Here is a 17,843-nt window from a genome sequence, read left to right on the forward strand (position 1 = left end):
TTTTTCATTGACTCTTAACTAAGAACCATTTATAACTGGCAAACTGGAATTTGAAAGAACTTACCACAGTACACAGCTGCCTTTATTTGCCAATGAGACTCAAGGGGAGTAATGATCGAGTTCCTGATTGTTTTCACCCTTTAACAAACTTCTTTCAACTTACGCTCACCCCTCCGTGTTCTCTCATGTAGTTTATGACATTTTAAGAAGGCACTAAAAAATGCTTAGATACTTCATTGCAGCGCGTGTATGCTATTGCCCTTTGGCAGTGCCCAGTTTATGTTAGTCAAGTAGTTCTCTTTAGTGCTGAACACTGGGCAGATGTGGCTTTAGGAAGTATGCAGTGCAACAGCTGCCCATTGAAATAGATGAAGTTGGTTAAAGTGCTGTGAGAGTAAAGTTTCTGATGCTTTCCAACATCAGTAGCAATCCTGTGTGTCTCCCAACAACTGACTGAAGGGTAGAGGCTCTGGCTGCTGGCAGCTGCTGCTTCCTCTCCTGCTGTATGCTAAAAACAAATCTCACTTGTAGAGTAGTTTTTGATTCTGCACCATGGCAAAGAAAGAGAACATATTTAATGAATAAATCCCAAAGTAATCTCTTTCAGTCCTTTTGTAAAACAAATAATCTCAATGTTATTATGTTTTGAAATAATGATATTCTCAATTTACATCTAATTCATGTTCCATTCAACAAGTCTTATAAATAGTTGCCTTCTTTAAGCTTTACCAAAATAACACTAATATTAGACATTTTTACTATATATATTGCTGTCGCACTTTCTCATAAGTATGTTTTAAAAATATTATCACAAACCCCTATTGTTAACATTATTTCAATTAGACTTTTTTAAATTAAAATGTTTCACACAGCCATTTTCATATCATTCGGTATATGTTTTTCATACTGGTTTACCATATAAAACAAGCTGGATAGTGTAATCAATTAAATGACAGAAAATGATACAATCGGGAATAAAAAATAAATTGTCAGTCTTGTTCTATCTTTACTTGTTAGACATCAATTGAATTGTTTAGTACTTTTGTTTGTCCTAATTCTTATTGCATATTGATATATATGTTCTGGCATATCCACAGGATTTTACTTCATAAATGCACACTTCTTAACAAAAGGCATTTCTCTTTCAAAAAATCTTTTTTATTTGTATGGGAACTCAGTCACAATGAGTATTATGCACAGGCCAAATTTGATGACATTTTATGCTGACAGTTTTCATCTATTTCTCACTGTAGGCATTTAGTGAAGGGGACAGTGTAATTACGAAATTATGTTTTCAAAGCATTTTAAAACATGAACTACTTGGACAAAGTTTACATTTCAAAAGGGGTGTGCAAAATGTTCCTGTTATATCAAGTCATTCATATGATCAAACATTATGTGAAATCATAGATTATGCAAAATCTGCACTCTGCCACACTTTAAGCAAGACACATTTCAGTAATTATTCAAGATTACACCGGCGTAACAAACATTCCAAAATCCTACACCGGCGTAACCAACATTTCAAAATCCACAATCTATTTAAAATTTGTTGACATTTGGCCAGAACTACTGCTGGGTGTAAATATATTCTTTTTAAATTTCTTTGTGAAAAGTTCAAAATAACTAATCCCATGATAGCAATTTATTTTATAGGCATCAATGCATTTCTTCAATAAATTCTAAAATTAAGTCTAAATATGAGACGCAATACTAGAATACATTCTTCCTCTTTTTCTTTTAACAGGTTACTGTATAACACTCTTTTCGGAGGGGTGACAGCCTTCTCCAAGACCCAGTTTCAAAAAGTGAATGGGTTTTCAAATGCCTTCTGGGGCTGGGGCGGAGAAGACGATGAAATGTATTCAAGGTTTGTATGTACTACTCATGGTGGGTTGGGTTGGGTTGGGTTGGGTTGGGTTTGGGTTGGGTTGGGTTGGGTTGGGGTTGGGGTTGGGGTTGGGGTTGGGGTTGGGGTTGGGGTTGGGGTTGGGGTTGGGGTTGGTATTGGGGTTGGTATTGGGGTTGGGTTGGGGTGGGGTTGGGGTGTGTTTGGGGTGGGTGGGTTGGGGTGTGTTGTGGGTGGGTGGGGGTGTGTTTGGGGTGGGTGGGGGTGGGGGTGTGTTTGGGGTGGGTGGGGGTGGGGGTGTGTTTGGGGTGGGTGGGGGTGGGGGTGTGGTTGGGGTGGGTGGGGGTGGGGGTGTGGTTGGGGTGGGTTGGGGTGGGGTGGGGCGGGGTGAGGTGGGGTGGGGCGGGGTGGGTCGGGGTGGGGCGGCTTGGGGTTGGGTGGGGCGGCTTGGGGTTGGGTGGGGCTGGGTGGGGCGGGGTGGGTTGGGTGGGTTGGGTGGGGTTGGGTGGGGTTGGGTGGGGCTGGGTGGGTTGGGGTGGGGGTGTGGTTGGGGTGGGTTGGGGTGGGGTGGGTTGGGTGGGGTTGGGTGGGGTTGGGTGGGGCTGGGTGGGTTGGGGTGGGGTGGGGGTGTGGTTGGGGTGGGTTGGGGTGGGGTGGGTTGGGGTGAGGTGGGGTGGGGCGGGGTGAGGTGGGGTGGGGCGGGGTGAGGTGGGGTGGGGCGGGGTGGGTCGGGGTGGGGTGGCTTGGGGTTGGGTGGGGCGGCTTGGGGTTGGGTGGGGCTGGGTGGGGTGGGTTGGGTGGGTTGGGTGGGGTTGGGTGGGGTTGGGTGGGGTTGGGTGGGGCTGGGTGGGTTGGGGTGGGGTGGGGTGGGGTTGGGTGTGGGTGGGGTTGGGGGTTGTTGGGTGGGGTTGGGGGGTGTTGGGTGGGGTGGGGTTGGGGTGGGGTGGTTTGGGTGGGGTGGTTTGGGTGGGGTGGTTTGGGTGGGGCGGGGTGGGCTGGGTGGGATGGCTTGGGTGGGGCGGGGTGGGTTGGGTGGGACTGGGTGGGATGGCTTGGGTGGGGCGGGGTGGGTTGGGTGGGACTGGGTGGGGTGGCTTGGGGTTGGGTGGGGTTGGGTGGGATGGGGTTGGGTTGGGTGGGGTTGGGTGGGGTTGGGTGGGGTTGGGTGGGGTTGGGTGGGGTTGGGTGGGGTGGGTTGGGTGGGGTTGGGTGGGGTGGGATGGGGTTGGGGTTGGGTGGGGTGGGGTGGGATGGGGTTGGGTGGGGTGGGATGGGGTTGGGTGGGATGGGGTTGGGTTGGGTTGGGTGGGGTTGGGTTGGGTTGGGTTGGGTTGGGTGGGGTGGGGTTGGTTTGGGTGGGGTTGGTTTGGGTGGGGTGTTGGGTGGGGTGTTGGGTGGGGTGTTGGGTGGGGTGTTGGGTGGGGTGGGGTGTTGGGTGGGGTGTTGGGTGGGGTGGGGTGGGGTGTTGGGTGGGGTGGGGTGGGGTGTTGGGTGGGGTGGGGTGGGGTGGGGTGGGGTGGGGTGGGGTGGGGTGTTGGGTGGGTTGGGGTGGGTTGGGGTGGTTGGGTTGGGGGTGGGGGTTGGGTGGGGGTTGGGTGGGGTGGGGTTGGGTGGGGTGGGGTTGGGTTGGGGGTGGGGTGGTTGGGGTTGGGGTGGTTGGGTTGGGGGTGGGGTGGTGGGGGTTGGGGGGTGGGGTGGTGGGGGTGGGGGTGTGTGGGGTGTGTGGGGTGTGTGGGGGTGGGGTTTGGTGGGGTTGGCTTGCGGTGGGGTGGGTGAGGGGATTCGTCCTAAGAAAGGGATACTTCAAAACCCCATCAATACATGTCTAGACCCCATGGACCATATTGTGTTTTTGGGTAATTTTCAACAACATTAATTTGAAGTTGCATTTTCACTATTTGGTGAAGACTGTCATACACAGCCAGGCCCGATAAAGTGAGTAATTAATATTGTTTAAGGGGCTCTGTGATCAGTGTTGGATCGGCCATCAAACTCTACATTAATTGAAGGGTGAAGGATTTCTAAGAAATTTTGTGGCTTTAAATCACAAAATGCTAGTGTTCAGTGTCATGCGGGTATGCTACTGTTACCTCACTTTCATTACTTTAGTTCGATGTTACTTTGCAGGTAGGTGTTAACATTTTACTTTGTGGGCCTTTCCTTCACTTCACTTCACAGGTAAATGCATTTTATATATATCCTTTTCTGTCAGGCCGTATTTTCTCTTTCTTTTCAACTTCTCTTTCTTGGTTCCTTTTCTTTTCTTTCTACCCTTTCTTTTAATTTTTATTCTTTTTCATCCTTCTATCTTACTTTCTCTCCTTTCTGTCTTCCAATGTCTTTTTCTTTTTCTTTCTCTTCCTCTTCCTCTTTTCTTCTTTCTTGTCTTGCTTTACTTCCTTTCTCACTGTTGTTCACAAATTTTTTCTTTCTTCCTCTGCTTGTTTCTAGTTTCCTTCTTTCTTTGATCATTGTTGTTTATGTTCTTATCTTCTTCACCTTTATTCACTCAATTTTGTTTTTTCCATCATTTTCAGTCCTTTTCTTTCCTCCTTCCGCGTCTTTCTTCCAACCACTTTCCTTTAATTCTCTTTTTATTTCTGTTTGACCTAATTTTCTTCATCACTTCCTTTTTTCATACTGCTTTCTTAATCTTTCTAGTTTTTAGGTCTCACCTATCCCATTACGCAGGGAATGGATAGGGGAGAATTATAGTGGGCAAAAAAGTCCTCAAACCATCGAGCGGATTTCAAACAGTTCACGTGAACACAAGCACACGCTTTTCCCTCGCTCCCGAGCCGCCTGCCTCTGAGAGCTTCACTTCAAAGGCCTCCCCCGCCCACTGCTTCACACTTCACGGCCGCCAGGCCATGTCTCCCATTTCTCCTCCCCACAGCAATGCCAAGAGCTTGTTTTTTCATCTGTAGTTGCTCATGCTGTGACTAGGGCTCTCCGAGCAAGCCAACGATCTTTAAATCTGCAAAGGCCTAAGTGTTTATTCTGCTCTATGTGCAGTCACTACACGTTAGTTGTGTGCGCATCCAATTATGTGTCTGTCTATTTCTCTGTTGTATGCACAGTTCTAAGCGGGCTGATAGCTGTGCATTTGTTCATAACAGAAGTGTGTGTCTAGTCCTGTGTGTTTCAATATATCTGATTCGTATCAATATGTACCTGGGTCTGTTTCTTTTCTGAATAATTTTATTTTTGCTTGTGTCTCCTTTTAATTTAATGGGTGCTTTTTCTGTTGCCTCTTCAGTGTCTACAGAGTACATGTGTGTGCATAATGAACAACGTGTTTTTGTACATGTGTTTCTCTTCTCTGTATAAGTTTTACTCCTGTCTATGTGTCTTGTTACTTTGTTGTGTGTCTACTACCGCGTTCCTGTGTTTTTAGGTCTCGACTAGCTCTAGGTCTCATCTGCAACCCACCCCATCAGCGCGTCTGTGCATGTCCTATTCTCTTGCCCCTCACCCCATTTCCATCTCTACAGAATCACAATCTTTGCTTCCCAGTCCAATTTGGTCTCGTCATCTCCGTCCACCCCCCTTCTTTCTAATCACTCTGCTAGTTCGACCCCTCACTTTCCACTTCTGATCGTCTCTCTCCCACCCCACCAGTCCCCCACAGTCAGCTCACCAATTGCACAATTGTCAAACCCCCACTTCAATATTTTTCTCACCGTCACCTTCTACCCACTGCCCTCATGGTTGTACGGAATGCATGCATAGTGCTTACTACCCCTAACAAGCCCATAAAGCGTACCGCTGGCCCCCTCGCCGTGCAGCAATCCCACCCTGCGGGTGCCACCGTCCAATACATAAGCCCGGTATTTGTAAACCTCACCCTCACAACCCTCTCACCCTCCCTCACACCCCCTCACACTCCCTCACCCTCACACCCCCACCCTCACACCCCCTCACCCTCAGACACCCCCACCCTCACCCTCACCACAGCATCACTATGCGCTACCACAGCATCACTGAACAACACCACAGCATCAATCTGTGCACCCATTCAACAACAACTGGTTCAAATATGTTCCCTCAATGTTTCAAACTTTATTACAAATGTCACAAAAAGATGTTAATATTTCACTTCTGTTCTTGGATTTTCATCACAATAAAATACACTGAACATAATCTTCATAAAAGTTATTACAAAAGTTTAAGCTATTGCCATTATAAATTACAATAACTTTTATTTAAGTATTAATTATTTAAAAAAATTAAAAGCCATTGTGATTTGTAATATCAATACATCTAAGTCACGTAAATACAAAAACATGTTGCATTACAAATGCTATAGGTGTCACATTTGCAAAAGATAAAAGTATTGGCATTGTAAATGACAAAGCTATTAATTTCACTATTTTCAAAAAGAACATAAACAAAAAAATGTGTCATTTAAAAGACCAATAGCTCAAACTTTCCAAATGCGAGACCTATTGCATTGCAAATGCTTGTATTTTTGGCTCTTTAATTTATTTTCCATTATTTCATTTTTTCTGCTTTTCCTTTCTTTCTTTCATTTCTATTTCTTCTTTATTTGCTTTTTTCCTTTTATCTGCTCCATTTCTGCCTTTCATTTTTCACCCTTCTTCCTTTTACTGTTGTTTCCGTTTTTAGGTCTCGCCTGTCAATGCGCTTGCGAGAATATAGTGGCTTATCCAGAGCTTATCCATCGGGCGATTCCATGCAGTGCCCGTGATAAGCAAGCTCAATGCGCAAGCGCATTGACATAAAATGCACGTGCACATGAAAGCCAGCCATCTGCCGCCAACAGCTTCACCGCCCCCTGCTGCATCAAAGGCTTTTCGGCCGTGTCACATTTCTCATGCCCCCCTCCCCACAGCAATGCCAAGAGCTTTCACTTTCACGGCTGCCAGGCCGTGTCTCTCATTTCTCCTCCCCCCTTCCCCTCATCAAAGGCTGCTCACTCTCCTTCTCCCCCGCCCCTCACCCCATCCGACTTGTTTTTCTTTCATTTCACGGCTGATTTTGCGTCACACTCGCGTTTTTTTCCCGTTTTTGTTTTATTATTATTTCGCTGACGATTTTCGTTTCACGGCTGCCAATGCTTGTTCTGTTAGCTCCTTGTTCGCCACTGACTGTATATTTTCATCTGTAAGAAACTATTTTGGCATATTTACAGAAGATCGGCGGTGCCTGCAGCCGCCTCCCACCACAGCCAGCCCAAGCGCTCTCGGCAATGCCTACAGACCCCTCCCGCCTCCCACCACAGCCTGCCCCAGCGCTATCGGCAGTGCCTGCATACCCCTCCCGCCTCCCACCACAGCCTGCCCCAGCGCCATCGGCAGTGCCTGCATACCCCTCCCGTCTCCCACCACAGCCTGCCCCAGCGCCATCGGCAGTGCCTACAGACGCCTCCCGCCTCCCACCACAGCCTGCCCCAGAAAAAGTTTAAAGTATTGGCATTGTAAATGACAAAGCTATTAATTTGGCTATTTTCAAGACCAACACATTAAAAAAAATTGTAATTTACAAAACCAATAGCTCCAACTTTTCTAATGCGAGACCTATTGCATTTCCAATGCTTGTTTCACTCTTAATCTCCTTTCTTTGATTCTTCCCAACCTTGGCGTGCCTTCCGTTCTTCATATACGTTCTCTTATTTTTTCCTTTACCCTCTTTCGTCTTCCTTTTTCTTGACTCCTTCCTTTCTTCCCTCCTTTCTCTTGTGTTCTCTTCCTTCATTCATTCTTTTCTACTGTGCTTCTTTCCTTTTTCCTTCCCTTCTGTCCTGACATATTTTCTTTCACTTCCTTCTTTCCTTACTTTCCTCCTTCAGTTCTTGCTTCTTTTTTCTTTTCCTTAGTTTTACTTCTTACCTTCCCTATTCATTCTTTTTTCCTCCCCATTGTTCTTTCCTTTCATTGTTCGCTTCCTTAATTTTTTCCTTCCTTGCTTCCTTTCCTTTTTCTCCTTTCCTTACTCTCCTTTTTACTTCCCTCATTTTTTCCTCCTTCCCTCATCCCCTTCTTCCATTCACTTCCTCCTTCCCTCTCTTCCATACCCTCTCTTCTTCCCTTCCTCCTTCAACTTCCTCCTTTTCTTTTCCTCATTCCTTCCCTCTCCTTCCTTATTCTTTTCCCTTCCATTGCCCCTTTCTCCTCTTCTTCTTTCCCTTCATCCCTTTCCTCCATTCCCTTCCTTCTTTCCTCCCTTCATCCTTCCATTCACTGCCTTCATTTCTGTTCTTTCTTCCATCCTTACCTTCTTCCCTCCCATCTTCCTCCTCTCTTCACCCTTCATTTTTCCCTATTCCCTCCTCTCCCTCCCCTCCTTCCCCCTCCCCACCTCCCTCCCTCCCCACTTCATCAAAGGTGAGCGCTCTTTTTTTTTTTGTTAACTTCAGTAAAAGGGGCGGGGAGAGCTCGTTTTCCTAGCATCCTAATTGGCTTCGACTTCTGCCGTTCTATTGCAGAGCTTTAAAAAAAATTTTTTACTAGCGTGCTGATTGGCTTCGGCTGTTCCATTGTAGAAACTGTTTCTTCTCCTTGCTGATTGGCGTCAACTGCTGCTGTCCCATTGCAGAGACATATTTTTTTACTTTCTTGTTGATTGTATTTGCCCTCTCATTGTAGAGCTCTATTTGTTTTGTCTTTTTACTTGCTTGTTCATTGTCTTCAACTGCTGCCGTCCCATTGTAGAGCTCTATTTAAAAAAAATATTTTTATGAGCTTGCTGATCGGATTCCGCATTCCCATTGTATAGCATTAAGATGCCCCTCTCCAACATGAAAATGCCCTCATTAAAGACACAATGTGGTTATATGTAATTAAACTGGTGCTCATGCTGGTTTCACACTGAATTGTGTTCTGTCCGGTTCTAATGTGGTGATATCTTTGGTTGTGCAAGTGTTCTACTTATCCACTCAGATACGGCATGTGGTAGGAATTTTCTTTATTCGCAAGTATAGTAATAATAAATGTGGTTGCTTCCCTTGTGACCATAAAAACGAAGGAAAAAAACAAGGACGAGAAAAGGAATTACAGAAAAAAATTAAAGAAAGAAAAAGGCTAAAAGAAGGAAGGATTGGAGGGGGAACGCAATAAAGAAAAAATTGGAGGGGGACGGAATAAAGAAAGGAACACAATAAAGAAAAAATTGGAGGGGGGAACGCAATAAAGAAAAAATTGGAGGGGGACGGAATAAAGAAAGGAACACAATAAAGAAAAAATTGGAGGGGGGGAACGCAATAAAGAAAAAATTGGAGGGGGACGGAATAAAGAAAGGAACACAATAAAGAAAAAATTGGAGGGGGGGACGCAATAAAGAAAAAATTGGAGGGGGACGGAATAAAGAAAGGAACACAATAAAGAAAAAATTGGAGGGGGGGGAACGCAATAAAGAAAAAATTGGAGGGGGGGAACGCAATAAAGAAAAAATTGGAGGGGGGGAACGCAATAAAGAAAAAATTGGAGGGGGGGAACACAATAAAGAAAAAATTGGAGGGGGGGACGCAATAAAGAAAAAATTGGAGGGGGACGGAATAAAGAAAGGAACACAATAAAGAAAAAAATGGAGGGGGGGGGAACGCAATAAAGAAAAAAATTGGAGGGGGGGGAACGCAATAAAGAAAAAATTGGAGGGGGGGGAACGCAATAAAGAAAAAATTGGAGGGGGACGGAATAAAGAAAGGAACACAATAAAGAAAAGATTGGAGGGGGAACACAATAAAGAAAAGATTGGAGGGGAACACAATAAAGAAAAGATTGGAGGGGAACACTAAAGAAAAGATTGGAGGGGAACACAATAAAGACAAGATTGGAGGGGGAACGGAATAAACAAAGGAACACAATAAAGAAAAGATTGGAGGGGGAACGGAATAAAGAAAGGAACACAAAGGAAAGATTGGAGGGGGGACGGAATTAAGAAAGGAACACAATAAAGAAAAGATTGGAGGGGGAACGGAATAAAGAAAGGAACACAAAGAAAAGATTGGAGGGGGACAGAATAAAGAAAGGAACACAAAGAAAAGATTAGAGGGTGGACGGAATAAAAAAAGGAACACAATAAAGAAAAGATTGGAGGGGAACACAATAAAGAAAAGATTGGAGGGGAACACAATAAAGAAAAGATTGGAGGGGAAACGGAATAAACAAAGGAACACAATAAAGAAAAGATTGGAGGGGGGACGGAATTAAGAAAGTAACACAAAGAAAAGATTGGAGGGGGGACGGAATTAAGAAAGTAACACAATAAAGAAAAGATTAGAGGGGGACGGAATAAAGAAAGGAACACAGTAAAGAAAAGATTGGAGGGGAATGGAATAAAGAAAGGAACACAATAAAGAAAAGATGGGAACGGAATAAAGAAAGGTACACAATAAAGAAAAGAACGGAATAACGAAAGGAACACAAAGGAAAGATTGGAGTGGGAACGGAATAAAGAAAGGAACACAATAAAGAAAAGATTGGAGGGAGAACGGAATAAAGAAAGGCACACAAAGAAAAGATTGGAGGGGGGGGAACGCAATAAAGAAAGGAACACAAAGAAAAGATTGGAGCGGGGGGAACGCAATAAAGAAAGGAACACAATAAAGAAAAGATTGGAGGGGGGGAACGCAATAAAGAAAGGAACACAAAGAAAAGATTGGAGGGGGGGAACGCAATAAAGAAAGGAACACAAAGAAAAGATTGGAGGGGGGAACGCAATTAAGAAAGGAACACAAAGAAAAGATTGGAGGGGGACAGAATAAAGAAAGGAACACAAAGAAAAGATTGGAGGGGGGGGAACGCAATAAAGAAAGGAACACAAAGAAAAGATTGGAGGGGGGGGGAACGCAATAAAGAAAGGAACACAAAGAAAAGATTGGAGGGGGACAGAATAAAGAAAGGAACACAAAGAAAAGATTAGAGGGTGGACGGAATAAAGAAAGTAACACAATAAAGAAAAGATTGGAGGGGGGGGAACGCATTAAAGAAAGGAACACAATAAAGAAAAGATTGGAGGGGGGGGAACGCATTAAAGAAAGGAACACAAAGAAAAGATTGGAGGGGGGGAACGCATTAAAGAAAGGAACACAAAGAAAAGATTGGAGGGTGGACGGAATAAAGAAAGTAACACAATAAATAAAAGATTGGAGGGGGGCGGAATAAAGAAAGGAACACAAAGAAAAGATTGGAGGGGGGCGGAATAAAGAAAGGAACACAAAGAAAAGATTGGAGGGGGGCGGAATAAAGAAAGGAACACAATAAAGAAAAGATTGGAGGGGGTACGGAATAAAGAAAGGAACACAATAAAGAAAAGATTGGAGGGGGTACGGAATAAATAAAGGAACACAATAAAGAAAAGATGGGAGGGGGGAACGCAATAAAGAAAGGAACACAAAGAAAAGATTGGAGGGGGACATAATAAAGAAAGGAACACAAAGAAAGGATTAGAGGGTGGACGGAATAAAGAAAGTAACACAATAAAGAAAAGATTGGAGGGGGGCGGAATAAAGAAAGGAACACAATAAAGAAAAGATTGGAGGGGGTACGGAATAAAGAAAGGAACACAATAAAGAAAAGATTGGAGGGGGTACGGAATAAAGAAAGGAACACAATAAAGAAAAGATTGAAGGGGGAACGCAATAAAGAAAGGAACACAAAAAAAAGATTGAAGGGGGGAACGCAATAAAGAAAGGAACACAAAAAAAAGATTGGAGGGGGACAGAATAAAGAAAGGAACACAAAGAAAGGATTAGAGGGTGGACGGAGTAAAGAAAGGAACGCAAAGAAAAGATTGGAGGGGGGCGGAATAAAGAAAGGAACACAATAAAGAAAAGATTGAAGGGGCAACGCAATAAAGAAAGGAACACAATAAAGAAAAGATTGAAGGGGGGAACGCAATAAAGAAAGGAACACAAAAAAAAGATTGAAGGGGGGAACGCAATAAAGAAAGGAACACAAAAAAAAGATTGAAGGGGGGAACGCAATAAAGAAAGGAACACAAAAAAAAGATTGAAGGGGGGAACGCAATAAAGAAAGGAACACAAAAAAAAGATTGAAGGGGGGAACGCAATAAAGAAAGGAACACAAAAAAAAGATTGGAGGGGGAACGCAATAAAGAAAGGAACACAAAGAAAGGATTAGAGGGTGGACGGAGTAAAGAAAGGAACACAATAAAGAAAAGATTGGAGGGGGCGGAATAAAGAAAGGAACACAATAAAGAAAAGATTGAAGGGGGGACCCCAATAAAGAAAGAAACACAAAAAAAAGATTGAAGGGGGAACGCAATAAAGAAAGGAACACAAAAACAAGATTGGAGGGGGACAGAATAAAGAAAGGAACACAAAGAAAGGATTAGAGGGTGGACGGAGTAAAGAAAGGAACACAATAAAGAAAAGATTGGAGGGGCGGAATAAAGAAAGGAACACAATAAAGAAAAGATTGAAGGGGGGACCCCAATAAAGAAAGGAACACAAAGAAAAGATTGAAGGGGGGACCCCAATAAAGAAAGGAACACAAAAAAAAGATTGAAGGGGGAACGCAATAAAGAAAGGAACACAAAAACAAGATTGGAGGGGGACAGAATAAAGAAAGGAACACAAAGAAAGGATTAGAGGGTGGACGGAGTAAAGAAAGGAACACAATAAAGAAAAGATTGGAGGGGGTACGGAATAAAGAAAGGAACACAAAGAAAAGATTGGAGGGGGACGGAATAAAGAAAGGAACACAATAAAGAAAAGATTGGAGGGGGAACACAATAAAGAAAAGATTGGAGGGGGAACACAATAAAGAAAAGATTGGAGGGGAACACAATAAAGAAAAGATTGGAGGGGAACACTAAAGAAAAGATTGGAGGGGAACACAATAAAGACAAGATTGGAGGGGGAACGGAATAAACAAAGGAACACAATAAAGAAAAGATTGGAGGGGGAACGGAATAAAGAAAGGAACACAAAGGAAAGATTGGAGTGGGAACGGAATAAAGAAAGGAACACAATAAAGAAAAGATTGGAGGGGGAACGGAATAAAGAAAGGAACACAAAGAAAAGATTGGAGGGGGACAGAATAAAGAAAGGAACACAAAGAAAAGATTAGAGGGTGGACGGAATAAAAAAAGGAACACAAAGAAAAGATTGGAGGGGAACACAATAAAGAAAAGATTGGAGGGGAACACAATAAAGAAAAGATTGGAGGGGAACACAATAAAGAAAAGATTGGAAGGGAAACGGAATAAACAAAGGAACACAATAAAGAAAAGATTGGAGGGGGAATGGAATAAAGAAAGGAACACAAAGAAAAGATTGGAGGGGGGACGGAATTAAGAAAGTAACACAATAAAGAAAAGATTAGAGGGGGACGGAATAAAGAAAGGAACACAGTAAAGAAAAGATTGGAGGGGAATGGAATAAAGAAAGGTACACAATAAAGAAAAGAACGGAATAAAGAATGGAACACAGAGGAAAGATTGGAGTGGGAACGGAATAAAGAAAGGAACACAATAAAGAAAAGATTGGAGGGAGAACGGAATAAAGAAAGGCACACAAAGAAAAGATTGGAGGGGGGAACGCAATAAAGAAAGGAACACAAAGAAAAGATTGGAGCGGGGGAACGCAATAAAGAAAGGAACACAATAAAGAAAAGATTGGAGGGGGGGAACGCAATAAAGAAAGGAACACAATAAAGAAAAGATTGGAGGGGGACAGAATAAAGAAAGGAACACAAAGAAAAGATTGGAGGGGGGGAACGCAATAAAGAAAGGAACACAAAGAAAAGATTGGAGGGGGGGGAACGCAATAAAGAAAGGAACACAAAGAAAAGATTGGAGGGGGACTGAATAAAGAAAGGAACACAAAGAAAAGATTAGAGGGTGGACGGAATAAAGAAAGTAACACAATAAAGAAAAGATTGGAGGGGGGGAACGCAATAAAGAAAGGAACACAATAAAGAAAAGATTGGAGGGGGACAGAATAAAGAAAGGAACACAAAGAAAAGATTGGAGGGGGGGAACGCAATAAAGAAAGGAACACAAAGAAAAGATTGGAGGGGGGGGAACGCAATAAAGAAAGGAACACAAAGAAAAGATTGGAGGGGGACTGAATAAAGAAAGGAACACAAAGAAAAGATTGGAGGGGGACAGAATAAAGAAAGGAACACAAAGAAAAGATTAGAGGGTGGACGGAATAAAGAAAGTAACACAATAAAGAAAAGATTGGAGGGGGGGAACGCATTAAAGAAAGGAACACAAAGAAAAGATTGGAGGGTGGACGGAATAAAGAAAGTAACACAAAAAATAAAAGATTGGAGGGGGGCGGAATAAAGAAAGGAACACAAAGAAAAGGTTGGAGGGGGGCGGAATAAAGAAAGGAACACAAAGAAAAGATTGGAGGGGGGCGGAATAAAGAAAGGAACACAATAAAGAAAAGATTGGAGGGGGTACGGAATAAAGAAAGGAACACAATAAAGAAAAGATTGGAGGGGGTACGGAATAAATAAAGGAACACAATAAAGAAAAGATTGGAGGGGGGAACGCAATAAAGAAAGGAACACAAAGAAAAGATTGGAGGGGGACAGAACAAAGAAAGGAACACAAAGAAAGGATTAGAGGGTGGACGGAATAAAGAAAGTAACACAATAAAGAAAAGATTGGAGGGGGGCAGAATAAAGAAAGGAACACAATAAAGAAAAGATTGGAGGGGGACAGAACAAAGAAAGGAACACAAAGAAAGGATTAGAGGGTGGACGGAATAAAGAAAGTAACACAATAAAGAAAAGATTGGAGGGGGCAGAATAAAGAAAGGAACACAATAAAGAAAAGATTGGAGGGGGTACGGAATAAAGAAAGGAACACAATAAAGAAAAGATTGAAGGGGGGAACGCAATAAAGAAAGGAACACAAAAAAAAGATTGAAGGGGGGAACGCAATAAAGAAAGGAACACAAAAAAAGATTGGAGGGGGACAGAATAAAGAAAGGAACACAAAGAAAGGATTAGAGGGTGGACGGAGTAAAGAAAGGAACACAATAAAGAAAAGATTGGAGGGGGGCGGAATAAAGAAAGGAACACAAAGAAAAGATTGGAGGGGGTACGGAATAAAGAAAGGAACACAATAAAGAAAAGATTGGAGGGGGACGGAATAAAGAAAGGAACACAATAAAGAAAAGATTGGAGAGGGAACACAATAAAGAAAAGATTGGAGGGGGAACACAATAAAGAAAAGATTGGAGGGGAACACAATAAAGAAAAGATTGGAGGGGAACACTAAAGAAAAGATTGGAGGGGAACACAATAAAGACAAGATTGGAGGGGGAACGGAATAAACAAAGGAACACAATAAAGAAAGGATTGGAGGGGGAACGGAATAAAGAAAGGAACACAAAGGAAAGATTGGAGTGGGAACGGAATAAAGAAAGGAACACAATAAAGAAAAGATTGGAGGGGGAACGGAATAAAGAAAGGAACACAAAGAAAAGATTGGAGGGGGACAGAATAAAGAAAGGAACACAAAGAAAAGATTAGAGGGTGGACGGAATAAAAAAAGGAACACAATAAAGAAAAGATTGGAGGGGAACACAATAAAGAAAAGATTGGAGGGGGAACACAATAAAGAAAAGATTGAAGGGGGAATGCAATAAAGAAAAGAACGGAATAAAGAAAAGATTGGAGGGGGAACGGAATAAAGAAAGGAACACAATAAAGAAAAGATTGGAGGGGAAACGGAATAAACAAAGGAACACAATAAAGAAAAGATTGGAGGGGGAACGGAATAAAGAAAGGAACACAAAGAAAAGATTGGAGGGGGGACGGAATTAAGAAAGTAACACAATAAAGAAAAGATTAGAGGGGGACGGAATAAAGAAAGGAACACAGTAAAGAAAAGATTGGAGGGGAATGGAATAAAGAAAGGAACACAAAGAAAAGATGGAACGGAATAAAGAAAGGTACACAATAAAGAAAAGAACGGAATAAAGAAAGGAACACAAAGGAAAGATTGGAGTGGGAACGGAATAAAGAAAAGATTGGAGGGAGAACGGAATAAAGAAAGGCACACAAAGAAAAGATTGGAGGGGGGACGGAATTAAGAAAGTAACACAAAGAAAAGATTAGAGGGGGACGGAATAAAGAAAGGAACACAGTAAAGAAAAGATTGGAGGGGAACGGAATAAAGAAACACAATAAAGAAAAGATGGGAACGGAATAAAGAAAGTTACACAATAAAGAAAAGAACGGAATAAAGAAAAGATTAGAGGGGGACGGAATAAAGAAAGGAACACAGTAAAGAAAAGATTGGAGGGGAACGGAATAAAGAAAGGAACACAATAAAGAAAAGATGGGAACAGAATAAAGAAAGGTACACAATAAAGAAAAGAACGGAATAAAGAAAGGAACACAAAGGAAAGATTGGAGGGGGAACGGAATAAAGAAAGGAAAACAATAAAGAAAAGATTGGAGAGGGAACGGAATAAAGAAAGGAACACAAAGAAAAGATTGGAGGGGGGACGGAATTAAGAAAGTAACACAATAAAGAAAAGATTAGAGGGGGACGGAATAAAGAAAGGAACACAGTAAAGAAAAGAACGGAATAAAGAAAAGATTGGAGGGGGAACAGCATAAAGAAAAGATTGGAGGTTGTACGGCATAAAGAAATGATTGGAGGGGGTACGGCATAAAGGAAAGATTGGAGGGGGAACGGCATGAAGAAAAGATTGGAGGGGGAACGGCATGAAGAAAAGATTGGAGGGGGAACGGCATGAAGAAAAGATTGGAGGGGGTACGGCATAAAGAAATGATTGGAGGGGGTACGGCATAAAGAAATGATTGGAGGGGGGTACGGCATAAAGAAATGATTGGAGGGGGGTACGGCATAAAGAAATGATTGGAGGGGGTACGGCATAAAGAAAAGATTGGAGGGGGTACGGCATAAAGAAATGATTGGAGTGGGGTACCGCATAAAGAAAAGATTGGAGGGGGTACGGCATAAAGAAAAGATTGGAGGGGGTACGGCATAAAGAAATGATTGGAGTGGGGTACCGCATAAAGAAATGATTGGAGGGGGTACGGCATAAAGAAAAGATTGGAGGGGGTACGGCATAAAGAAAAGATTGGAGGGGGTACGGCATAAAGAAAAGATTGGAGGGGGTACGGCATAAAGAAATTATTGGAGCGGGGTACGGCATAAAGAAATGATTGGAGGGGGGTACGGCATGAAGAAATGATTGGAGGGGGGTACGGCATGAAGAAATGATTGGAGGGGGGTACGGCATGAAGAAATGATTGGAGGGGGGTACGGCATAAAGAAATGATTGGAGGGGGTACTGCATAAAGAAATGATTAGAGGGAGTACGGCATAAAGAAATGATTGGAGGGGGTACGGCATAAAGAAATGATTGGAGGGGGGTACTGCATAAAGAAATGATTGGAGGGGGGTACTGCATAAAGAAATGATTAGAGGGAGTACGGCATAAAGAAATGATTGGAGGGGGTACGGCATAAAGAAATGATTGGAGGGGGTACAGCATAAAGAAATGATTGGAGGGGGTACAGCATAAAGAAATGATTGGAGGGGGTACAGCATAAAGAAATGAATGGAGGGGGTACGGCATAAAGAAATGATTGGAGGGGGTACGGCATAAAGAAGAGGGGGTAAGGCATTAAGAAATGATTGGAGGGGGTACGGCATAAAGAAATGATTTGAGAGGAGACGGCATAAAGAAATGATTGGAGAGGGGACGGCATAAAGAAATGATTGGAGAGGGGACGGCATAAAGAAATGATTAGAGGGGGTACGGCATAAAGATATGATTAGAGGGGGTACGGCATAAAGATATGATTAGAGGGGGTACGGCATAAAGATATGATTAGAGGGGGTACGGCATAAAGATATGATTAGAGGGGGTACGGCATAAAGATATGATTGGAGGGGGTACGGCATAAAGATATGATTGGAGGTGTTATGGCATAAAGATATGATTGGAGGGGGTACGGCATAAAGATATGATTGGAGGGGGTATGGCATAAAGATATGATTGGAGGGGGTA

The 17,843-nt window shown here is 43.0% G+C and overlaps 1 protein-coding gene across 1 annotated transcript in view; it reads left to right on the plus strand.

Annotated features, from left to right (window-relative positions):
- Nucleotides 1–17,843, plus strand: part of LOC147673185 (beta-1,4-galactosyltransferase 1-like) — a 247,910-nt gene that overhangs the window by 199,807 nt on the left and 30,260 nt on the right. Inside the window, exon 5 of the mRNA XM_086946973.1 lies at nucleotides 1,748–1,870. Coding sequence (XP_086803099.1) covers nucleotides 1,748–1,870 — 123 coding nt within the window. The remainder of the gene's footprint in view (nucleotides 1–1,747; nucleotides 1,871–17,843) is intronic.

Source organism: Lissotriton vulgaris, chromosome 12, assembly GCF_964263255.1.
Source record: "Lissotriton vulgaris chromosome 12, aLisVul1.2, whole genome shotgun sequence".
Classification (NCBI taxonomy): Eukaryota; Metazoa; Chordata; class Amphibia; order Caudata; family Salamandridae; genus Lissotriton; species Lissotriton vulgaris.